Consider the following 25,582-nt stretch of genomic DNA (forward strand, 5'->3'; position numbering starts at 1 on the left):
GGTCGAACGTGCTGTAGTTTAACTCGTTCGGCCGGAGTTGCCGGCTGAAAAAAGCGAGTGGCTGCCAAACCCCGTCCACCCATTGCTCATGGACGGCGCCCACCGCGTAGTTGGAGGCGTCCGTAGTGAGGGCGATGGGCGCGTTGAGCACCGGGTGAGCCAGCAGCGTTGCGTCGGCGAGGGCCCGTTTGGCACTGGCGAAGGCCGCGTCCATGGCCGCGGACCAAACAATGTCATGCTTGGCCGGCTTGCCCCGGAGGGCCTCGTAAAGGGGCCGCATGAGCTGAGCAGCGCGGGGCACGAATCGGTGATAAAAATTCACCATGCCGAGGAACTCTTGGAGGGCCTTGATGGAACGGGGACGCGGGAACGTGGTGATGGCCTCGACCTTGGTCGGCAGCGGCACGGCCCCGGTCTTGGTGATGCGGTGGCCCAAAAAGTCAACGGTCGTCGCGCCGAAGTGGCATTTGACCGGGTTGACAATTAAGCCGTGCTCGCTGAGGCGACCGAACAGTGTTCGGAGGTGGAGGAGGTGCTCGGCGCGGGACGTGCTGGCGACGAGGATGTCGTCCAGATAGACGAAAAGGAACGGCAGGTCGCGCAGCACGCCGTCCATCAAGCGCTGGAACGCCTGGGCCGCGTTCTTGAGGCCAAACGGCATCCGCAAAAATTCGAACAGGCCGAACGGCGTGATGACGGCCGTCTTCGGGACGTCGGCCGCCCGGACAGGTACCTGGTGGTAGCCCCGTATCAGGTCAATTTTCGAAAAGATGACCCGTCCCGCCAAACGGGCGGAAAAGTCCTGAATATGCGGGATCGGGTACCTGTCGGGGGTGGTAGCGTCATTGAGACGGCGGTAGTCGCCACACGGGCGCCATCCACCCCCCGGCTTTGGCACGATGTGCAGTGGCGAGGCCCACGCGCTATCGGAGCGCCGCACGATGCCGAGGTGCTCCAACGCGTCGAATTCGGCCTTTGCCACGGCGAGCTTGGCTGGGTCGAGGCGGCGGGCCCTGGCGTAGACCGGCAGGCCCGTAGTGGGTATGTGGTGCTCGATCCCGTGCCGCACCGCGACGGCCGAAAACGTCGGCCGCGTGAGGGCCGGGAATTCCACGAGCAGGCGAGCGAACTCGTTCGTTGCCGGGAGGGCGCACGCCAGTTCGGTTGGCGCGGAGCTGCTCATTGTGCACGCCAGGGAGCTGAAGGTCTCGGCGTGGACAAGGCGACGTCGTTTGACGTCGACCAGCAGCCCGTGCGCGCAGAGGAAGTCGGCGCCCAGCAAAGCCACGGGGATGCTGGCGGTAACAAAAGTCCATTGAAAGCGCTGGCTGCCGAAGCAGAGGGTGACGACGCGTGGGCCGAAAGTGTGTATGGCCGAGCCATTAGCAGCGACCAAAGAGGGGCCGCAAACTGCGTCCAGCCTGTCCTGCTCGGAGGCAGGTATGACGCTCAGTTGGGCGCCGGTGTCGCACAGGAAACGCCGTCCAGACGCTTTGTCCCGAATAAACAGCAAGTTGCCCGAGTGGCTGGCGCTCATGGCTGGGAATGAACGCCGGCCCGGCCGTTTCCCGACCTGCCGAAAGTGCACGGGGGCCGGCACGTCCGAGCCTTCTGTCCGAACCTGGCGTGGTAATAACACCACGCCCGGTCAGGTGGAGGCCCCGGCCGTCGTGTCGGAAGCGGGCGGTGCGGCGTGGCGGCCGCCAGTTGCACCGGCAGTTCGGCCTCCAACCGCGCAGGGCGCTCGGGCGTCGTGGGCGTCGCCTCGGACGGCGGCGGGCTCCAGGTAACCGCGCCGATGTGCTGGCCCGCCGAGGAGATCTTATCGGCTTCCCTGGCGAGGGCGCGGGAATCCGTGATCAACGTGCCAGCCAGGGCGAGGCGTACCGGGTTAGGCAGCTGACGGAGGAACAGCTCCCGGAACAGGAATGCCGGAGAGTGCTCGCCGAGCAACGAGAGCATATAGTCCATGCGCTCGGACGGGCGCGTGTCGCCGAGCTCGGGCAGGTCAAGCAGGCGCCGTGCGCGTGCTGCCGGTGAGAGGGCGAAAGCGCCGAGGAGGAGCGTCTTCAGCGCGTCGTATTTGTCAGCAGCCGGCGGGTGCTGGAGGAGGCTCAAGGCGCGGGCCGCGGTGGTGGAACCGAGCGCCGCCACAACATGGTGGAAGCGGGTGTCGTCCGCGGTGATGCCTCGCAGGGCGAACTGGGAGTCCGCCTGGGCGAACCAAACAGCCGCGTGAGTCTCCCAGAAGGTAGGCAGTTTAAGCGTCACTGCCGTATCCATGTCGGTAGGTCACCAATGAAGGAACTGCGCTCCAACGCGAGTCGAAAGAATTGACGCGACCAAAGACGGAATTCGTCCGAGTTGCTTTATTGAAACAAAACAGCTCAGGTATTCTGACAAGCCCGTTTTTCGGGCAACAATATATATACACATTTATGTCGGGAAGTTTGCCCGGCAAAAGCTATACCGGGCATGCCCGGGTATCAAGGGCGAGCCTTGGAAAGGCGAGTCTGGACCTGCCCGGGCGTGTTTGGCTGCGGCCTGGCAAGTCGAGGCTGGGCGTGCCCGGGCGCTCTGGGCGAGCACTGGAAAGGCGATAGCGGGCATGCCCGGACGCTCTGGGCGAGCCCTGGAAAGGCGATAGCGGGCATGCCCGGACGCTCTGGGCGAGCCCTGGAAAGGCGATAGCGGGCATGCCCGGACGCTCTGGGCGTGCCCTGGAAAGGCGATAGCGGGCGTGCCCGGACGCTCTGGGCGAGCCCTGGAAAGGCGATAGCGGGCATGCCCGGACGCTCTGGGCGAGCCCTGGAAAGGCGAGAGCGGGCATGCCCGGGAAAGACGAGACCGGGCGTGCCCGGGAGGTTCGGGCGTGCCCGGGAACAGTGAGTCCGGGCATGCCCGGGAGAGGCGCGTCTGGCGTGTTCTGGCCGGTGCAAGGCGATTATGTACATCCAGCGGTAACCGCTACAACATCACTGTTTGGTGGACGGCACAACACACAGATGAACAAGAGTTGGGAGCGGCGGGGAAGCCGTAGCCAGAGGTACTCCTGGGGGTGGGGTGGAGAGAGGGCAGTGCGAGGAGAGTGAGGAAGAGGGTTTTTGATAAAGATAGCAACCCACCACCAGGACGAGGCTCAGGTCTATCATACCAGAGGAGGGAGTAACCAGGAAGACATATTAAAGAGTCAGTGACGTCTTGAAGGAGGAAAGTTTCTGTTAAGCAGATCAAGTCTGGTTGGTCAGAAGTAATCTGTATGGAGAGATCAGTCAGGTTTGAGCGAAGGCCCCAGATGTTTGAGGTCCATACTATTAAGGAAGATGGAGGAGGGAGGGCGTCGGCTACAAGAGAGAGGGGGAAGGACCGGTTGGAGATTGCAGAAGAGCTATGAAAGAGGGCAGGATGAGGAGAAGGAAGACAAAAGGCTAGGTGATGATGGGATGAGTTTTAATTCTATCCTTGGTTCTTATACTCAGAAAACTGAGCTAAGGACTTCTAAGAACAATGAGGAGTGCAATTGCAATATTAAAGGTTCTAAGAACAAGGAGGATAACAAAGAATTGGTTCTAGGTGGTAAAAATAGATGATGTACGACTTTCAGAACCCTTGCCAGTGCAGGAAATGCTACTTCTAGAGATTGTAGAATGTTCATAACATCACATTATGTCAGTAATGCACAGGCTCCTCTTCAATGTAAAGACATGATCTCATATAAGTGTGAAAGTATCTATCCAAGAGCTTTCGTAGGTCTGCTGGATTGTGCTACATTCCTTCACACATTTTGAATTGTTGCCATTCCATATTATATATTGGTTCACGAGTTATCAAACAGAGTGACCACTACATTCGTCATGGGTGTGTGTCTGTCTGTGTGTGTGTGTGTGTGTGTGTGTCTGTCTGTCCGCAGCATAACTATCCCATGATATCATCCGATCTTGATGAAACTTGGGTGGGAGGTTGATATCATTATCTAGTTGTGTCCTGCCTAGAGTGGGCGTATTGCACCCATTGTGGGTGGAGCCACGCCCGAAAAAGATGTCTTTTTAGGGGGTAATCGAGTTCAAGCTACATCTTCTCCGAGGGAGTTGTTGGAATCTGACAGGGGTCTCGATATTTGGTTAGGCCAATGTCATGTGTCTAGCCCCACGGAGCTCGATTTTTCATTTTCGCCCCAAGGTCAAGGTGTTACGGATTCGTCATTTCCGTTGTTGTGGTTTTCATCCACTGTAAACATTTTTGATTCCATGTACTAGTATTGTTGTTGTTTAAGGGAGCTAGAGATTTCTATTTTCAAAAGGTAAAAAAGTTAATGTTTTAAATGAAACCGGAACCGGACGACGAGGAAGAGGAAGAGGAGGAAAAGAAGGCGGAGCGAGTGAGTCGGACAAGAAGGAGCCGAGCTACTTGGGGGTTTGGAGCGAACGTTGACGAACGAGAGTCACGAATGAACTTTTGGTTTCCCGGGAAAGGGATTCTTGCGACAGAGTTGTTATCGCTGTGACAGAGAGCGCGCCCGAGGAAACAGCAAGCAGGCGAAGGAGCCGGGCAGGCGAAGCAGGGAGCAGAGCCGGGGCTATGCAGAGGGCAGACTCATCAGTCTTTTTGTGTGATTAATGTTAGCTCTTTCACGAGCCTCGATCTTGTATACAAAAAAAATAAAATTGTGTTTTGTGTGTCGGTTTGTCTTTTTGTGTGATTAATGTTAGCTCTTTCACGAGCCTCGATCTTGTATACACAAAAAAAAAAAAAAAAAGATCAACCTGCGTGACAGGTTTTGGCGGTTGATTCCGAGGAGAATCATCGTCGGGCCGTTACACCTCGAGAACGGGCCGTCAGCCATTTTGACTCGCGCGCTGTGCGCGTCGCACAAGGTTTTTTTCGCTTTGCTTCAACCATTTTCACCGCATCCAGACGTCTATCTGATGTGTGTGTGTGTGTAACGTGGCTTTTGAAGGTAAATCTGCGGTTCGCCGGTTTGGAGCGGTGAAACGTCCATACCCGAGGGTGGGATTTCTCAGTCGCCTGGAGGGCGCCTTTGGATTTCCCCGTCGCCTTGAGGGCACCTTTGCGCAGCTTTGGCGGCGTGACTGTGACTGTCATCCGAACGGGATTCTGGTCTTGATTGGACATCATCTTTTGATTGGACAGGGATCTTTAAGCATCTTCAGGGTCTTTTGGGTCTTTAAGGGTATTCGGGGTATTTTGGGTCCTCTGGGTCTTTTGGGATCTTTAAGCATCTTCGGGGTATTTTGGGTCCTATGGGTCTTCAAGGACCTTCGGGGTCTTTTGTGTCTTGAGGTTTTAAAGGATCGTAAAGGGTGTTAGGGTTCTAAAGAGTCTTAGGGGTCCCAAAGAGTCATTGGGTTTCTAAAGGCTCTAAATTGTTTCAGGCTGGAGTTCCCCAAGGCAGTGTTCTGGGCCCTGTGCTTTTTCTGGTCGTCATCAATGATCTCTCTGACTCTCTTGAAAATCCTCTCTATCTCTTTGCTGATGACTCCACTCTCTGCCGCTCCATTCCTCATCCCTCAGATCGGCAGTCTGCAGCTTCCTCACTCTCTGCAGACCTGGACAACACAGACTGGTCAAACAAGTGGAACATGTCTTTCAATCCTGACAAATCTCACACTTACAATGTCTCTCCGAAAACACCGACTGGACAACCTCCCATCTACTTTCTGAACAATACTCTCCAAGAAGTTCTGTCACTCAAGCTTTTGGGTCTCTCTATCTGCCATGATCTTTCCTGGGAAAACCAGATTTCCAAGCTGGCCTCCAAAGCCAGTCACCGACTGGGCATCCTCCATCATGCGAAGTCCTTCCTTGGCACACCTGAGCTCCTCACCACATACAAGGCTTTCATCCGCAGCTCAATGGAATAATGTTCTCCCCTCTGGGCCGGTGCTCCTGCCTCACACCTTGCTCGGCTTCACGCTGTTGAAACCAAGGCTTTCAGAATCGTTGGAATCTCCCGCGATGAAGCTAACTCCGAGGGCCTTTCACTTACTCACCGCGGGCAGGTTGATGGTCTTTCTGTCTTCTACCGACTCCTCTCCGGCCTTGCTCCCCCAGCTCTCTCTGGGCTATGTCCCCCAAATATCCCTACAGGTCACACAAGATCTGCAACCGTCTTATGGTTAAACTGCCAAAATCAAGACTCTCTGCTCACCTTCACTCTTTCATTCCTCTTTTCTCCCGCCTCTGGAACAAACTCCCTCACTCTCTTCAATCCCACTCCACCCTCCAGGTCTTTAAAACATCTGTTCACCACCATCTCTTATCTTCCCCCATTCAAAACCTTGATCTTTTCTACCCCTGCTAATTTCACCCAAGATCCACTTTTTTGAAATACCAACTTCTTTCCTGGAAGTCTTTGCAGTGTCCTGGTGTTTTATACTTCTCCCACCACTCCCTCCTCCCACGCTTCCTCCCTCCCAAGCCCTCTCCCTCCCACAGATCTCCCGATGTCCCTGCTCTCAAATGTTGTGTTTGTGCTTCCCCTTCTCTCCCCATCTTGTCTACCACTCCCCTTATTATATGTTTTGTGAGTCTGTTTGATTTTTTTTTTTGTGTGATAAATGTTAGCTCTTTCACGAGCCTCGATCCTGTATACAAAAAAAAGAAAAGAAAAAGAAAAAGTGTCTTAGATGGTCTTAGGGGTCCTAAGAGTTTTTGTCAGTGCTAATCACTAAGCCTGTGTTGGCTTAACAGTTAAAGTGGCTGGCCTAAGATCTTAGGGTCTTGAGTTTGAGCCCCAGTCGTGCCGTGGAAATAACACCAAGTGTGTTGACTCAGCCTGTGATCCTACCGAGGTTGGAAAAATGACTGTACCAGCTTATTGGTATAACAGGGGCACTGCATGAGCAGCACAGCTGCTCTTACAGCAAGGAAGCAACCAGCAGCCACAGGCTGTATCCAAAATATATGCAGTGCTTTTCACCCACTCTGACAAAATCACCCTGAAGCAACTTCTAACCCACCTTCGTAGGTTGACAGACATCTGTAGCCAGAGAGTTGTGCATGGTATGGACTGCTCTCCTGTTCATTGTATCCTCTGGTTCATATACAGATTCAGTACTCAGCCTGGTCGACAGAAAATTGAGACAAAACCACATAAAAAGTAATTTACAAACTCAAATTAATATCGCAAGAAAATTAACATCACATCTTTCTACTTTAAGCCTGAAAGGTCCCATGAATGAGAAATGGAATACTTTCCCGTGAATGTTTACCAGGCCAGTGTTGACAATCTTGATTTTCCAAAATATATGCACACTGGTTTGATGAAAATGATGAACAAATGCAGATTATTTGGATGAAGAACATGAACTCTATGAGGTAATGTTCTCCAGCAGAAACATGTGATCATCTTGATGACAGTATTTGCAAGCAAAAAGTGGAAGACAGCACGAACTTTGCCACATTAAAGATAAATGGTAACAAAAGGCAGACGAGTTTCAACAACTAGCAGACCTTGGGGATTCAAATAGCTTATTTGCCGCTCTAAAACAAATGTATGGGCCTCAATGTTCAATGTGCCCATACCAAATACAAAGTGCCCATTTAATGTCCACCCACTAAACCACCCCCATCCCTCCCAAAACTTTGCTTACATATCCATATTATTCAGTGCTTCCTTTCTCCCCCACCACTCGTCGTTACCTGCATTCCGTGGTTGTCCATCTACGTAAACCTTCTCCCTCAGCCATGCTGTCGACATTTCCCTTTTCTCCTGCTGTTCCCTTTGTCATGTGTCCGAGCTCTTCCATGAGCCGAGACCTTGTATATAAAAAATAGGCCATCAACCGTCTCTGAAGATGCATCAGTTGCAATAGTTCATTGGCCTGTACAGGATGAATTGTCACAACCACAGACAATTGACAAACTTGAAGCTGCCGTAAAATCAAGTCGACGATTGGAAAAAGAGAGTTCGCAAGTTCGATAATATCCCATCGGGAATATCTGGCTGACAGGATAGCCTAGAGCGGGGATCTGCAACCTGTGGCTCTTTAAGGACTCATGTGCGACTCCGAATCCTGATCAATCGAAACACATCTTTCTCATCAATTTTCAGTAAAATCTTTGTGAGTGCCGTGAAAGGATAAAAGTAACACTTGATAACTTTGGCAATGATAAACAGGAAAATACATCCGATTACCCACAAATTCAGAATCACTGCTCACCTGCACTCACTTGTTCCTCTTTTTCCCCAACCTGTGGAACCAACTTCAACATTCTCTTCAATCTCATTCTTCCCTCCAGGTCTTCAAGACAGCTGTTCACCACCATCTCAGATCATCCCAAATCCAAAAACCATGATATTTTTACCCCCATTAACATCTCCCCTTCCCTCACCCCACTCCAATCCCTCCTTCCAAATTTCCAATTTTCCCTCCCATGAGTTTCCTTCTGTATTAATCTTGTCCACCCTATACATCCTCTCCCTGCCTCCCCACAACCATTGTTTGTCCAAGTCTCCCTCGATCTTGGCCTTCAACTCTGCTGTTGGTGTTTCCCCCCCTATCTCAACTTTTCCTTTTGCGTCCTGTTTTGTCCTGGTCCATTCAGTGTACTAGCTCTTCCACAAGCCTCGACTATGTATAAAAAACCCAAAAACCATAAACCTCCAGTTTAGTCCTAATAAACCTCCGTGTACTGCCCTGTATGTAACCAAGGTTTCGCAGGAAAAAAAAATGGATCAGTTTCTCACCTCAACACGTTTATTGAACACTAGTCGAAACCCGTGGAACATCCACGGAAGGGAGGATGTGGTGTATGGATAGAGTGTACCATTACGGATAGCATAGGGGATTTGCTTGTCCGAGTAAGAGTTAGGAAGAAAGATGAGAATGAAGAGTGCGTATATGAACAACGATCGGCGACACAGGCACAAATGCATGCTCTGGATTGTCCACTCAGTGGACGGCTTGCTTTCGCCTTCGCCTGTCCAATCAGCAAACGGCTTGCTTCGCCTTCGCCCAGCAGACGCCAATACGATGGCGTCGTAAGATGGCGTCGTATCGGTAGTTAATCGGATGCTTTTGGGCCCCAACGTCAGCTAATTCAGATTTTTTGAGTATGGCTGTACATGATAAACAAAGAGCGCGGTTCGTAGATCGTAAATCCATTAGTGCCGTGGGCATCGGGTCACTGGGTGCGGCGTAAAAGGGAGAACAAAGTCGAGTCCTTACGCTATTATTATATAGATAATTTGCTACTCCTCATCGATGATCATCATCATCAGCAACAAACAGCACACACCACGATCTCATATGATGCCATATCCATACCCACAATACTATCTATCTCAAAGAAACCTACCTAACACCACACTCTTACTTGCAGGTTGGTGCTGCCGTCATGGTGATTATAGCTGTTGTTGTTTATGTGCTCCTTTTGTATACTTTTATATTCAGTATTTTTCCATCGCTTCAAGAGGTATTACTATATGTAATTTTGTGTGCTCCTTCCGTGCGCTAAATGGTTCCTGCTGTCGCAGAATAATAAATATTACCATTGGAAACACTGAATGAAACTCCCATCCCGCTTATTATCCTTCTTCTTCTTCTATCCCAGAAAGACGGGCTTTTAAAAGAATTTTAAAGCTCTATTCTTAAAAACAAACACAATTTTTTATTCGAAGTAAATCGATTTATTAGCTTTCCAACGGTACCATTTTTATTATTCTATGACAGCAGGAATCGCTACAACAAAGCTTGAGGTTTTGCTTCTTCTTCTCGTGACAGACAGACAAGTCTCCTTTTAGCAACAGATCAATGATCCAGCTTCATATAATGTACCGTAGCAATATGTAGCCATAAGCAGCCTTACCTGTGAGCGAGAGTTTGGAGGAGCTGTGGAGGAAACCTTTGTTCAGATGTAATTACTGCATTATCTCTGGCCTCCTTGCCACCTCAAATCTTCATTGAATCAATTAGACCTGCATAAAAAGAAGGGATTTCATTTGCTTAGATCTGTGATTTAAACCCTTGACCTCTCACTAATGCTCAACCGTCTGTGCCTACTCAAATGTGATGTGTGTTCCCCACAGAAAGGACATCACAACATTGCATAAACACAGGAAGGGACTTCATCAAGTAGAAAGATCAGAAGGATTGGACAAGTCGTCATTCAGAATGGTCTTGTGTATACCACAATGTGTGTACTAACATCACATGTAGATTAGACCAGGTGGGACAGGCAAATTATTCCACCTTTAAGGTCATTAATCAACCAGCTGGCTTTATACCGACAATCCGACAGGGATAAAGCAATAAGGGACTTTCAAAATGCCGTAATCCGGTCCACAATGTTCGGCACGCATGCGCAGAAACCCCTGGAAATAGAAATCTTCGGGGAAGGTATATGTATACCGTGCATGCTCGACAAGGATTGTTACCTAAAATGGCTCACAAAGCTTCTAAAATAAGCCAAAAAAAATTGGAAACATACCTGAGAGAAAGCTGTATTTTTCCAATTTATTGGAAATGGTGAATAAATTTTGGGAAAGTATTCTTGTTTGGGTGATTCTTCACAGCAAATGGGGGAGGGGGGAAGGGACGGTCATATTTGGGGCTCGTGATTCCACAAGATGAGTTTAAAATTAACTTTCAAATGATGATGGGATGGGAGCTGTGAGGGCTGTTATAAATACACAAGAAGACAAGACCCATCGCTTCGCTGATGGGAATACCAATATTATATATAGAGAAAGATTTACGTATGATTTAAAATGCGGTGTATAATCAGAAATACTGTTTGATAGGGCGATATATTACTGTTATATGAATAAAATGCAAATTTTGAAAAAAAAAGTATTGAATATAGCAAGCGCTTTCTGAATGCAATCAACATGAGAGACCGGATTGAACGAGACACGGCATTATTCTAAGTAAATAAGAAGATGAAGGAGGAAGAGTTTTTGTTTTAAACCAAGTTGAAACCTCCCCAATTGAAATCGGCCCATCTATTCTAACTGTACTCAACTATATGCTATAATCATACTGTTTGAAGATTGCCCAGTATCTGATAATATCTCTTAGTCATATCCGCATATCTACCGATGAGACATGCTGAATGGACAAGGTGGATCAGACTCGGCGACGGTTGCTAGAGTGAGATGTGCATGGAAGAAGTTTTGGGAACTGAGTGGCGTGCTGATGAGGAGGGGAATGTCGTTGAAGCTGAAGGGAAAGGTGTATGCTGCAATTTTGCTGCATGTGTGGGAAGTGTTATGATTTATAGGAGCGAGACATGGGTAATGAACGTAGAGCAGCAACGAAGGCTGGAAAGGGTGGAAATGCGAATGGTTCGGTGGATGTGTGGAGTATCGTTGAGAGAGAGGAAGACAAATGAATTGCGAAAGATGATGGGAATCGAGCCTGTGATTGATGCTGTGAAGAGGAACAGGTTGAGATGGTTTGGTCATGTGTTGAGGAAGGATGAAAGTGACTGGTTGAGAAGAGTGATGGAAATGATTGTAGAAGGAAGTAGACGGGGAAGACCGAGAAATACTTGACTGAAGATGGTGGAAGAAGAAATGCGGGCAAGGGGGTTAAGAAGGAGAGATGCAGAAAATAGGGCAAAATGGAGAAGATCTTCATGGGGCCCGCATGGCTAACCCCCGCTCTAGCAGGGGAAATGGCCTTAAAATGCCTGTTGTTGTTGTTGTTGTTTGTAGTGTTACATATTTATGTGAATGTATGTGAATTACTATTCAGGTCTTTGCTTATCAATGTGTAGTCGATTAAAGGTTGTTGTGATTAAAGGGTCAGGAGCCCTCCTGGGAAAAAGGAGACCGGAAACGGAAGGAGAAAAGACACGAGGTCCTGGAGAAGCGACGATTCTTCTTCTTCCTCACCGAGCTCGGAGTCGAGCGGTATCGCTATTGAGCAACGTAACAGAATCGGCGTTTAAAAGCCCGTCTGGCGAGAGGAGTTACCGGGATGTGTAACTACCCTTTGACACGTCAAGTCACCGTGGGTTCGTGCACGGAACCAAGCAGCCGACACAGTTCGCCTCACCGTCTACAAGGCCGCGTACGGGTCGCACCTTGGGCCGCGCGCGCTGGGCAAGCCGCGTGTTGCTTTGCCTGCTTTGCTTTACCCGCTTTGCTTGGCCAGGAGGTGCGCGCTGCAGCCGTTGTTCCCGGTACGGGACGTGCCCGGTGAAAGCACGTCAGGAAGGGTCCGTTCAACCGCCCACGTGCGGAGATCGAACTACAGGAGTACGGAGACATTGAGAGAGACATTGACCATGGAGGGAGTCGGGAGTGGGGCTCACGTGAGGAATGTATAAGATGGCCATCTTAGAGTTACTATAGATGAGTTTACATCTTTGTACTATTGATTGCTGATTGTGGATGGTTGTTGATTGCTCGGGGAATATATCATTGATTATTCCGGATCCTTGGTGTGGGGTTTCTTATTGATTGGAATTCATATTGATTGCGTTACGAAAGCGCATATATAATAGATCTTTCTGGCGGAGTTCCTCTCACGGTCCGGGGGTCACCGAGACCAGGTAGTCACCGGGAGGACCACGTAACAGAATTGGGGGCTCGTCCAAATTACGATTTGCGGATTCGCAATTGGGTCTACGTCCGGGATCTAAAATTGTATAACATAATAAAATAATAGTTTTTATTAGTTAAAAGTTATTAATTATTTATTAATTGGTAAATTTTTGAGAAATTGTGGTAAAGTCTTGGGTGAAGGTTAACAGGTGTTAACGATAGTCACCATGGCGTTTGTTGCACAGAACTTTGCGGTAACACCTAGTGAGGCACAGTTCCGAGCGTTACTAAAAGCGGACCTCTTGAAATTGGCCAAACATTTTAACTTGGAGGTCCGAACTAATTTGAGGAAGGCAGAGTTGCAGACCACGGTGATACAGTCTATGGTGGGATTAGGAACATGGGACGAGTTAGCCTGGCAGTGGCTACCCGAAGAACCAGAAGACGTTGAGCTCCGGAAACTGGAGTTGCAATTACGGAGCCAGGAACGGATTAAAGAAGAAGAAAGGAAAGCAGAAAAGGAAAGAGCAGAAGAAGAAAGAAAAGCAGAAAAGGAAAGAGCAGAAGAAGAAAGGAAAGCAGAAAAGGAAAGAGCAGAAGAAGAAAGGAAAGCAGAAAAGGAAAGAGCAGAGGAAGAAAGGAAAGCAGAAGAGAGGAGAGAAGAGAAACAAGCAGAGGAAAGGAGAGTGGAACGAGAACTCCAGGAAAGGTTAGCAGAAGAAGAAAGGAAGCAGAAAAGGAAAGAGCAGAAGAAGAAAGGAAAGCAGAAAAGGAAAGAGCAGAAGAAGAAAGGAAAGCAGAAGAGAGGAGAGAAGAGAAACAAGCAGAGGAAAGGAGAGTGGAACGAGAACTCCAGGAAAGGTTAGAAGGGAGAAAAGCAGAGGAGAGGAGAGCTGCAAGGGACCTCGAAGCAGAGGAGAGAAAAGCGGAAAGGGAATTAAAGGAACGTGACATGGAGCTTCAGCAAGAAATTAAATTCAAGGAGCTGGAGTTAATGAGAAAACGGGGAGAGGTACCACCCTTGCTGACGGGGTCGACACCTAGCCAGAACACCTGGGACGTGGGCAGACATGTGAGGCTGGTTCCACCCTTCAGTGAAAAGGAAGTCGCTAAATTTTTTCCACACTTTGAGAAAGTGCCTCGACAGTTAAACTGGCCGGAGGAGGCCTGGACCATACTAGTGCAAAGTGTGCTGGTGGGAAAAGCTCAAGAGATTTATTCGGCGCTACCAATGGACCAATGTGCAGATTATGAGGTATTGAAGAAGCACATCCTCAAAGCCTATGAGTTGGTTCCGGAAGCTTACCGGCAAAAATTCAGGAATGCCAGGAAGAGGGAGAGTGAGACCCATGTGGAGTTTGCCAGAGTGAAAGAAAACATGTTTGATCGGTGGTGTGAGTCAAAAGGAGTCGGGAACGACTTCGAAGCATTGCATGACTTGATCCTGGTGGAGGAATTTCAACAGTGTGTCCACGAGGACATCAAAGTGTACCTGCAGGAAAAGAAAGTACCAAAGTTGTGGGACGCAGCCACCATGGCAGATGATTATGCCTTAACACACCGGATAGGGGTCCACGAACCTAACTCCTCGCCTAGATCTCCGCAGGGGAGGTGTGGACCAGCAGGTGCGGAGAACGACAATACATGGCGGCGGCCTCGAGATGAATATGGGGACAACGCTGATACCCGAACTGTTCGAAATCAGGGGGCTACGGGCCCAAGACAAACTTATTTCCCGGGGGGCCCGAGGTAGACCACGAGTTTTTCCTCCAGGCCTACTTGCGCCTTTTGCAAAAAACCTGGACACTTGATGTCCAGTTGTTACCTCATGAAAAGGGACAACCCAGAGCGGAGTCCGACTAGTACAACTCCGAATGCGATGGCAAACGTAAGAAATCGCCCACAGAAGAGTTACCAACCATTTATTTATGAGGGGTTGGTCTCACTCAAGGGAGACTTGACTAACCCAAGACTGGTTAGGGTTTTGAGGGACACAGGAGCCCATCAATCCTTAATGCTTGAAGGCATTTTGCCATTGTCAAAGAGTACCGCAACTGGTGATAGTGTTCGGTTACAAGGGATCGGTGGCTGTGTTAGTGCCCCACTTCATGTCATCCATTTGGAATCCGATTTGGTGTCAGGACCGGTCACCGTCGGTTTACAAGCCACGCTTCCTGTAGAGGGAGTATCTGTGATTATTGGGAATGATTTGGCCGGGGGGCAAATTTATGGTAACCCGAGGGTTGGTAAAGAGCACAGCAGGGAAAATAACACCCCACCAGCTCGGGATGGCGACAAAAGTTCCAAGTTATTTGTAGGGGGACTGAACTTCAACACAGAGGAAGAAGTTCTGACCTCTGTCTTCAACAGATATGGGCCGCTGGTGGAAGTGCGGGTGGTAAAAGACAGGGAAACGCAACGGTCAAGAGGGTACGGCTTTGTCATGTTTGCAAGCACAAGAGACGCCAGGGAGGCAGAGAAGAATTGGAATGATAAGGATTTGGAGGGTCGGACCATAACAGTAGGGAAGGCATTTCGTCGGCGTCGAGAGTTCTGCAGAAGAGGACAACTTGGCAGTAGTTTTGGGGTTGGCAGCAGCCGATATTACTATGGAGGCTCCCAGAGTTACGGCACCTCCCGAAAGAATGAATGTCAGAGCACTGGCCGAGAAGGAGACCGCCAGTCAGGTAACGGCTGGGACAAGGGGTCCTACCGTAACTGTTAGGAGTCTGGAGAAGTTGAAGCACTATATACGGGGGAGCCGCCGAGCCGGGGCTCCTACACGGACTAACCGTGAACGCCACGTTCTTAAAGGCGTCCAGGTAGTGAACTTTCCTGCACGGACTAACCGTGAACTCCACGTTCTTAAAGGCGTCCATGTTATGAACTTTCCTCCCCGGACTAACCGTGAACTCCACATTCCTTAAGGCGTCCATGTAGGGAATACTCCGCTGGGCCTCCCGAAAAAGTGCTATAGAGAGGTTTAAATTTGGGGGCTTTGGTCACCACCTCTTAAGCGTCATTCAAGAGAAACTAGAAGTGGTTGATGCTTGGTCCAGAGGGAATTAATCTAGGGGATTGTGTGAAATTTTGTTGCTTTATTTTTAAGTGATGACTGTGCCCGGGGGGAACTGATGAGTTGGGGGGGGGGGAGGTGAGTTATCTGGTTTGTTTATCCAAGTTGGCCGGCAAAGAAAGTTTTCGCTGGGTTCAAACTTTATTTCTTGAAGGGGGGGAGTGTTACATATTTATGTGAATGTATGTGAATTACTATTCAGGTCTTTGCTTATCAATGTGTAGTCGATTAAAGGTTGTTGTGATTAAAGGGTCAGGAGCCCTCCTGGGAAAAAGGAGACCGGAAACGGAAGGAGAAAAGACACGAGGTCCTGGAGAAGCGACGATTCTTCTTCTTCCTCACCGAGCTCGGAGTCGAGCGGTATCGCTATTGAGCAACGTAACAGAATCGGCGTTTAAAAGCCCGTCTGGCGAGAGGAGTTACCGGGATGTGTAACTACCCTTTGACACGTCAAGTCACCGTGGGTTCGTGCACGGAACCAAGCAGCCGACACAGTTCGCCTCACCGTCTACAAGGCCGCGTACGGGTCGCACCTTGGGCCGCGCGCGCTGGGCAAGCCGCGTGTTGCTTTGCCTGCTTTGCTGTACCCACTTTGCTTGGCCAGGAGGTGCGCGCTGCAGCCGTTGTTCCCGGTACGGGACGTGCCCGGTGAAAGCACGTCAGGAAGGGTCCGTTCAACCGCCCACGTGCGGAGATCGAACTACAGGAGTACGGAGACATTGAGAGAGACATTGACCATGGAGGGAGTCGGGAGTGGGGCTCACGTGAGGAATGTATAAGATGGCCATCTTAGAGTTATTATAGATGAGTTTACATCTTTGTACTATTGATTGCTGATTGTGGATGGTTGTTGATTGCTCGGGGAATATATCATTGATTATTCTGGATCCTTGGTGTGGGGTTTCTTATTGATTGGAATTCATATTGATTGCGTTACGAAAGCGCATATATAATATATCTTTCTGGCGGAGTTCCTCTCACGGTCAGGGGGTCACCGAGACCAGGTAGTCACCGGGAGGACCACGTAACAGTAGTCATATCAGCCATGTCCAGACATGGCTACAGTACAAAACCTCACCTGATTCTATCAGAAAGAAAAAACTAAAATGTTAACCCAAAAATAGTTGACGACAGTAGAAAAGGAAACTCAACCAAAGGGATAGGTTCAAATCAGATGAACAGCGCACAGCCCCAGACAAGCAAACAAACCCTTGTTGCGGTAAAACAAAACAAACATTAACTGCCCTGCAACAAAATCGACAAACAACCAAGCAATTGGTCAAAAGAAGGTGTCATCAAATTGAGTCACCTCTGAAAGTAATCATCCTCCAAACAGATCAATTAAAGCCAAAGCACTGCAGCTACGTGGATAACCACGAGTAATTGTCGACAAACCACCCATTTTTCTGGCCACACCCTGCTTGCTGTAAAATCTTCAGGATTGCGAAGTGGGTCATTGCATCCATCAGGAACGCAAACCAAAAAGTTGCCCGTGCTGCACGTGAAGCTTTGTATACAAGCAAAACACCAAGGTATGTATGGATCATCACCGCGGAGAGAAATAAATAACTCTTTTTTCTTTTTTGTATACTGAATCGAGGCTCATGAAAGAGCTGACATTTACTTCACAAAAAAAAGAAGGGTATTCGGGATATTTTGGGTCCTCTGGGTCTTTTGGGATCTTTAAGCATCTTCGGGGTATTTTGGGTCCTATGGGTCTTCAAGGGCCTTCGGGGTCTTTTGTGTCGAGGTTTTAAAGGATCGTAAAGGGTGTTAGGGTTCTAAAGAGTCTTACGGGTCCCAAAGAGTCATTGGGTTTCTAAAGGCTCTAAATTGTTTCAGGCTGGAGTTCCACAAGGCAGTGTTCTGGGCCTTGTGCTTTTTCTGGTCTTCATCAATGATCTTTCTGACTCTCTTGAAAATCCTCTCTATCTCTTTGCTGATGACTCCACTTTCTGCCGCTCCATTCCTCATCCCTCAGATCGGCAGTCTGCAGCCTCCTCACTCTCTGCAGACCTGGACAAAATCACAGACTGGGCAAACAAGTGGAACATGTCTTTCAATCCTGACAAATCTCACACTTACTATGTCTCTCCGAAAAGACCGAATGGACAACCCTCCCATCCACTTTCTGAACAATCCTCTCCAAGAAGTTCTGTCACTCAAGCTTTTGGGTCTCTCTATCTGCCATGATCTTTCCTGGGAAAACCAGATTTCCTAGCTGGCCTCACAAACCAGATTTCCTAGCTGGCCTCACTTCACAAAGTCATTGCAATTCAATATGTGCAGGGTCGTCTTGTGATAGCATTTCAATTGATTTTGTTCTAGAGTCTCAAAAAATTGTTGCAAACTTGTTGGTTTATGGTTTTTCTTGCCAATGCAATAAATGTCCTGCTCGCCTTCAATGACAGATCTCATCTCTGTTTCATTCCTTTCTCTTTATAATGGACACACAAACACCTACAAAAGGGTTCACATGGAAGGAAATTTGGCCAATCATGCCTGCACTGCATCAACAATGAGTTTAATGAGTTTATATACTGTACATAAGACTATGGGTGTGGGGGTGAGTGGGTCTGGAGAAGGAGGAATGGGGAGAACACGTCAAAATCGCTTTGTGCCCATAACTGAATAAAGGGATTAGATGTGTCACTCCATAGCTGAAAATATCAAGTTAAAGTTTGATCCCAGGTCTGGAGCTCAATTCCATACATACTTACATGGAGAGAGTTGGGATCGTCCCCACACCGTAAACCCCTGGACAATGATGGATTATTTACTGCCGAAACTGTGCCATGTACAGCCCGCATTGTCAAATTGTTCCGTCCAGGAGTTTGGAGAGCATCAATGTCAAACAAACACACAAGCACACGCACAGAGACTCCTCAAATCTGATGTGATGATGTGATCATCATCACCACCGTTGTGGTTTGCCCTTCTTCACCTCTGAAGAAGGCCATTTACACTAAACATTCAAACCACTTGGTGCAATTGTTTGCAGTGAAGAAGCAGCTGCCAAGACAGAAACCACACTCGAAGATAACAAGCAGCCAGTGTAACCTGGTGTCAAGGAAGCTCCAGGAAGACCAGACTTGATACCAGCAGTCGATGCAGGAGTTTGTGATTTAGCCAAGGTGCTCGTGATAACTTGCCTGCTCTTCACGACAGCGGACACCGTGAGATCTTTAATATCCGCCAATTAATACTGGCGAATGGGACGGCCGATAAACGGCACATCCGTTTATCGGCCATCTCGTCTGATCCGATGAAGATCCGGTCTATCAGTGGGATACAAAACGTAAACTGTTCAGCCTGGCGGAGCTATGCTTTCCACCGAGTGATGTTTTCGTCTTTGTGCTGCAGAGTTGTTGCAATTCGAGGTTGTTGTCGGGATGACAGATAAGATGGACGAGAAAAACAATTCCAACAAGCGTTACACCTCGGTCCCCCATCGGTGGTGATGTGAGTTGACAAAGTGGAAGACCCAAGGCGGCCATCTTGGAGTTTGACGTGGCGACCCAATTTGCAATAGCGGTCTTCCGTATGCGCAGATACACCCACACAACAGATTAGAAGTTGGCAGTTCACTTATTTTTCAAGATATTTCGCTCACAAGGTTCAGACATACATATGGTGGTGGCCATCTTGGATTTTGACGTGGCGACCCAATTTTCAATAGGGTTCTTCCTTGTGCGTAGATACACCCACACCAGATTAGAAGTTGGCAGTTCGTTTATTTTTCAAGATATTCCGCTCACAAGGTTCAGACATTTACTTTTCAAGATATCGCGCTCAAGGTTTAGATATGGTGACAGCCATCTTAGATTTTGACGTGGCGACCTAATTTTCAATAGGGTTCTTCCATATGCCTAGTTGCACCCACACACCAAATTAGAATTCGGTCCTTCGCTTACGCACGCACGCACGTCCGCACGCACGCATGCACGGACGGAGGGGAAAACCATAGTCCCCCTTTCGCTCTGCGATGCGACGGGGGACAACAAAAGATGGATTAGCTCAGGACAAACCGATGGAATTCGTGCATTTTGGTGAATAAAATCGCAGGCATATTGAACTCGGAGATGTAATGGTTAGAGCGTCGACCGAGTCTGCGAGGTCGGTGCTTCAAGCCACGGCCGAGTCATTCCAAAGACTTTATTTGTCGTCTCGCCCCAAAGGGATTGTGAGACTATTGTAACACGTGTGTGTGTGTGTGTGTGTGTGTGTGTGTGTGTGTGTGTGTGTGTGTGTGTGTGTGTGTGTGTGTGTGTGTGTGTGTGTGTCCACATCTACATATTTTTGTTTTAATTTTTCTCTCCAGCTGCTTGTCCGATTGATGCAAAACCTTAAACATAGGAGGGACTCCCCAATGGAGAACATTTTGTTCACAACTCTGCCGTCATAGGTCGCATGGTATGGCAGCCATATTGGATTAAAGGAAAACATTTAGACATCTTCGATAAAACCGCTCAATAAAAAAAATTGAAACTTGACATGTCATCAATTACTCATGGGGAATATAGGGTGATAATGATGACGGCATTGGTGAAGTGGTATTCCAGCCATAAATGTTGAATTGAAATCCTTGTCCAAAAATCTGAAACTTCATTTATCTGATCTTTGACCCAATGTGAGTAAAGAATTACATTTATGATGTCATCAGTCATGTGGTCTGGTGGCCATATTGAATTGAAAATAAATATGTTTAAAAAAAATCTTCCCCAGAACCGCTTAACAGATTGATGCGAAACTTCATACATATGATTGACTAGTCATGCGAATTGTATTTTAAAATGCTTTTCATAATCAACGTCATTGATGCAATTTATCCTACATGTGCACAAAAGTGGGTGTTAAATATCCTAATTAAAAAAAAAAAACCAAAAAAAAAAACCACCTTTAGAGGCCATTTTTCCCTGCAAGCGGGGGTTGGCCTTTTTCGGGAACCGTGGTTGTTGTTGTTTTTCGGTCCCCTTTTTGAAGCAATGTTTTATGGCCGGATGCCCTTCCTGACGCCAACCCTTTTTGCCACCTTTAACGACAAGCAGGGAATTACCAGTGAACTGGTACTCAATTTGCCGACCTCGGAAGGATGACAGGCTGAGTCAACCCCCCTGGCGTTAATTCAGCGATTGACGCCAGGGGGGTTGACTCAGCCTGTCATCCTTCCGAGGTCGGCAAATTGAGTACCAGTTCACTGGTAATTCCCTGCTTGTCGTTAAATATCCTAATAAATCAAGCAGTAATCAATAAAGCTACGAATAATGGCAATGTATGTCCGTCCCATATTAGGGTGCATGGATAAGGGCCATAATATATGGGCCATAAAATATTATATATATGGGCCATCCGTTCGCACCAATTACAGACTTGGCATTTAATACGGATTTTTTTTTTGTGGGGGTGAACTTACTTTTCAAGATGTCTTAGAACCAAAAGTTAATTGGAATTATGTTGAAATTATTCTAGATTTTGTTAATGTGACCTTTAAAAGAAACAAAAACCTAATTTGACATTTCGAAACAAATAAATTGATCCTTGAAAGTGATGTAAACTGATATCGAACTCAATTCATGGACAGTACTGTGTTAAACTTCTGTACGTTTTCCAGAAGTATCTCTTTATTTTGCACATTAGACGATTTTTTTTTTAACAAAAACAAAAGTTAAATTACGACGAATTACGGACAGTAAAATTATAGTTCAGTACTTCGTGTAACCCCCACGAGCATTCAGGAGAGCACGTACACGTTGAGGCATGCTGTTCATGAGATTTGCCAAGGTTTGGACAGGAATCGCTTGCCATGCAGTGACAGCCTGCTGTAATTCACGCACAGAGGTCGGCTGCTGGTCCAAGTGGTCGATTTGACGCGTTAATTCTGCCCACAAGTTCTCTATCGGATTCATATCCGGGGACATGGCAGGCCACTCCATATGCTCTACACCACGGTCAGCAAGAAAGTGTTGGATCATGCGAGCACGATAAGGCCGTGCATTGTCATCTTGGAAGACAAAGTTTCCTCGAAAGGCTGCACGAGCAAATGGAAGCAATGTTTCTTCTAGAATGGCCCTGTACTTGAACTGGTTCAGGTTTCCATTCAGAACAACCAGGTCAGTTTTGCCCCCTGCATGAAAAGCAGCCCAAACGGTCACCCCACCACCTCCAGCTTGGACTCTTGGCACTATACAATCTTTGTTGTAGGCTTCATGCACTTGTCTGCGCACTCGGACATGGCCATCTTGATGATAGACCAGAAATCTCGACTCGTCACTGAAGATCACGTGATTCCAGTGTCCTGGCTGCCATTGATGGTGCTCTCTGGCCCACTGCAATCGGTGCTGGCGGTGTTGTCTGGTCAGGCATGGCTTTCTCAGGGGACGCCTGGCACGATAGCCTGCTTGAACCAGTCGTTGGTTGACTAGCCTTCTGGATACAGGCACATTTGTCAGTTGCTGCCACTCAGCCCTAAGCCGATTAGCTGACTTGGTACGGCCATTGCGGACTAACCGGTGCAGCTGGCGATCATCCCTCCTTGTGGTTCTGCGGGGACGTCCTGGCCTCGGTATTGGAGTAGGGACACCCATCTGAGCATTTTGTTTCAGGATCTTTGACACCTGACCTTGAGTGATGCCATACTGCCGAGCAATAGCACGCTCTTTCATGCCGTAATTTCGTAAAGCCACCACTCCATGACAAACAGCATTGTCGAGTTGACGGACCATCTCCAGAGGAAGCGGCAATAACATTTGGAGACGTGCAGCAGTTGTTTTCCACTAATACAGAACGCAACAAGCCTTGTATACCCGACTGTGAAGCCAATCGTCAAATGCACCTGTCCGTACATTTTGCCACGCCACCTGTGATATAATCCTGTTGTTGACCTCTTGCTGCGACAGACAATCAGTGACATGGTTCTTTTAAGAAATAAATCACCAAAGTGTAAAAGAAACTCACCAGATTGATATACTGAGTTAAGAAAGTAAACCCAAGTCAAGAAAAAAAAAAATATTCCATATTAAATGCCGTCTGTATATGGGCCGTAATAGTATCGAGTTCAGTTAACGATGTTTTTTTTTGTTCAGAATGAGCATGCGAAGCGAGACTATGAGATCTACTGAGTACATGCTGCTTCCTTACTTGACGGTCAGCGTTTAAAAGGATAGAGCAAGGACAAACAATGCTGGGAAGGCAATGGCAAACCACCATTGGCAAGAAACTGTTCATATAGCACCAGCGCTGTGTGGCGTATGATGGTTTGTACATCAATATCGAATCAGATCTTGAACATGTTCAAAGTAATGCGACCGTCAGGTCGTTCATATTTTGCTGGAATTGGCAACATTTACATTCACAATGTTTTGCCCCTGAAGCAATTCCAATGGCCAATTTCAGTGGCGGGAAGCATTAATTACGCTTTATTTAACCTGTACATCTCCATGGCAACCAAAATAACAATTTGTTTCGCGATCGTGGCAAGGCATCTGTCGGATTAACCAATGAAATCGTTTCAACATCGAAACAACGTTAAATTAGGCAAACTTCGCCATTCATAGCCAGATCAAGATGTTCGCATGATTACCTCACCATAGAAAAGGCACATGTATCGAATAATCCCCTCACAGGTACCGACACTTTTATAGTCAGGTTACGCAATGACCATCGAGTACCCACCCATTTTACTGCAGCCGCGAATAATGCGTTGAACAACCACCGTGTGGTGATCCATACTCATTCATACTGCAACACACGACCACGAGTCACAATTTTTTTTTTTATATCAATCGTCATAAAACAGTGTCAAATGCAAGAAAAGGGACCCACTTATTTAAAACAAGTATCCAAAATCGTGGACTAAAGGAAACTAGAAGTGCTCAACAATGTATAAAATATAACAACCGTGAAGGATAAAGGATATGGTTTGGTGAAGTCGAAAACGCCCTCCTTCGTAAGCCCCGCCTTCAGGGAAGTGATTACAGGAAATGACGTCATTAAGGGGGAGGGGAGAAGTATGACGTTTCCGGGTGATTAAACTTTGTTTTTGTTACACAATGAAATGCGACTGAGGGAAACACATTTTGTTACTTCAGGAAATCATGAGGCTGATGTGTGAAGATGACTGAAGAAGAGCTGTATCGTACGATGAAATAACGATAAAAACAACAATTCTCGATTAAATTATACTTGTTTTTTGTTCCTTAGGTTAATAAATTTATTCAGTTTCTTTTCAATTTAGGTCTGTTTTTTTAAATCTTTGTTCATGGCTGTGTATAACTATAAGTGAAGGTTTATAAATCCATAATGTACATTTTCACGTGTGGCGGTGTAGACGGTGGTGTAATTCCTTTTTTTGGCGAAAGCTAACAGTTATGGGCGCGAAACGATTTTGACGTTTTGGAAGAGGGACAGATATTGCTAGACGTGTAAAAATGAAGATCGTTCATTGCGGCTACCTTGGAGCGAAGAGTACAATTTAATTTCATCGGCTCTGGAAAGCACTTCCACCGAAGTATCTTTATATAGTATGTGGCATATATGGTTTGCCAATGCCATGTGGCAAAGTATAGAAAAGAAGGGACATTCTTTGGAATAGGCCAAGCAAAAATAGGACAGTCACTCAAACCCCCCACAGACCCCTCATACCCTGATATTTTTTAATGCGGTGAACAAACTTTCGTACATCATGGATGATGAAGGTTGTGATCAAGTTTCATTGAAATCGTGTGTGTAGTTTCAGAGAATAGAGCAAATTCCTATTTTTGTGGGGGTGAGGCGGGGGTGGGGGGGGGGGGAGGGGAGGAGGGGGGGGAGGAGGGGATGGGAGAGAGTGAGGTCAATCCTTTTAATGTGCACAGATTTTGATGCTGTGAACACACCTTTGTCAGACGTCAGATATGAAGGTTGTGGGCAAGTTTCAGCAAAATCGGAGGTGTAATTTGGGAGAATAGAGCCAATACCCATTTTAGGGGGGGGGGAGGCTCCAACCCCCCCCCTCCCCCTCCCCCCCCGTTAACCCTCACAATGAGTGCAGATTTTGAATTTCTTTCGAAAGCCATTAATTAGATCTATTGGCCCATGTATATTCCATGTTTCAGCTAGTTTCAATGTATAGCGTTTGAGATATGAGCGCCAACACATTTTGGACGGACGGACATCAATGTGATTTCGAGGGTTTTCTTAATAAAACTCAAGAATGCATAAACGGACGTTGCTGAAATTTGGAACATGTTACCTCAATGTACAAAGCATTTCCTTCTGAAATTTGCAGACGATTTCTTCCAGTAGAAGCTGAGAAACGCATTTTCAGTCCCCATGTTAAAGCTGCATACAGAGAAGCGATCCCATATAGAAAGGGAGGGCTTTGCGCCACCCTCGATGTGCCCTGGACCAATTCAGAAGTTAACAGATTAAATGAAATGCCACATTTTCCCCACATTTTAATTGTTTGACGTCAACTCTTCAAGTAATTGTGCAGCAGAATTCACAAAGTGTTGGATTGTTCACCCACGAACAAGTAACCTGAACTGGGTTTAGACGTTGATGAGACTGGTCTGTTTTACCCAACCGATACCGATGCTCATTATCCTGACAGCAAAACAACACGACCGGAACATGTGAGGGTTAGAATGCCCCCCTTCGTCTCACCACCCCACCCTGTATCTCACACCCACTCCCCCCCCCCCTCCGTCTCACCATCCCACCCTGCATCTCACACCCACTCCCCCCCCCCCTTCGTCTCACCATCCCACCCTGTATCTCACACCCACTACCCCCCCCCCCCTCCCCTCCGTCTCACCATCCCACGCTGCATCTCAAACCCACTCCCCCCCCCCCCCCCCTCCGTCTCACCATCCCACCCTGCATCTCACACCCACTCCCCCCCCCCCCTTCGTCTCACCATCCCACCCTGTATCTCACACCCACTACCCCCCCCCCTTCGTCTCACCATCCCACCCTGTATCTCACACCCACTCCCCCCCCCCCCATCCGTCTCA

General features: G+C 47.8%; 1 protein-coding gene across 2 annotated transcripts in view; it reads right to left on the bottom strand.

Annotated features, from left to right (window-relative positions):
* Positions 1–23,558, bottom strand: part of LOC137422009 (uncharacterized) — a 31,867-nt gene extending 8,309 nt beyond the window's left edge. Inside the window, exons 1-4 of one of the 2 annotated variants that reach the window (XM_078773001.1) lie at positions 23,487–23,539; positions 23,262–23,327; positions 9,832–9,940; positions 6,981–7,083 (exon numbers count right to left, since the gene is read on the bottom strand). In XM_078773001.1, the coding sequence (XP_078629127.1) occupies positions 6,981–7,046 (66 nt within the window). In that variant the 5' untranslated portion in view covers positions 7,047–7,083; positions 9,832–9,940; positions 23,262–23,327; positions 23,487–23,539. Of the gene's footprint in view, positions 1–6,980; positions 7,084–9,831; positions 9,941–23,261; positions 23,328–23,486 lie in introns of both variants that reach the window. The other variant, XM_078773002.1, reaches the window with a different exon arrangement.
* Between the last annotated feature and the right edge of the window lie 2,024 nt (positions 23,559–25,582).

This window comes from Myxine glutinosa, chromosome 2 (assembly GCF_964187855.1).
Source record: "Myxine glutinosa chromosome 2, kmMyxGlut1.1, whole genome shotgun sequence".
In the NCBI taxonomy this organism is placed as follows: Eukaryota; Metazoa; Chordata; class Myxini; order Myxiniformes; family Myxinidae; genus Myxine; species Myxine glutinosa.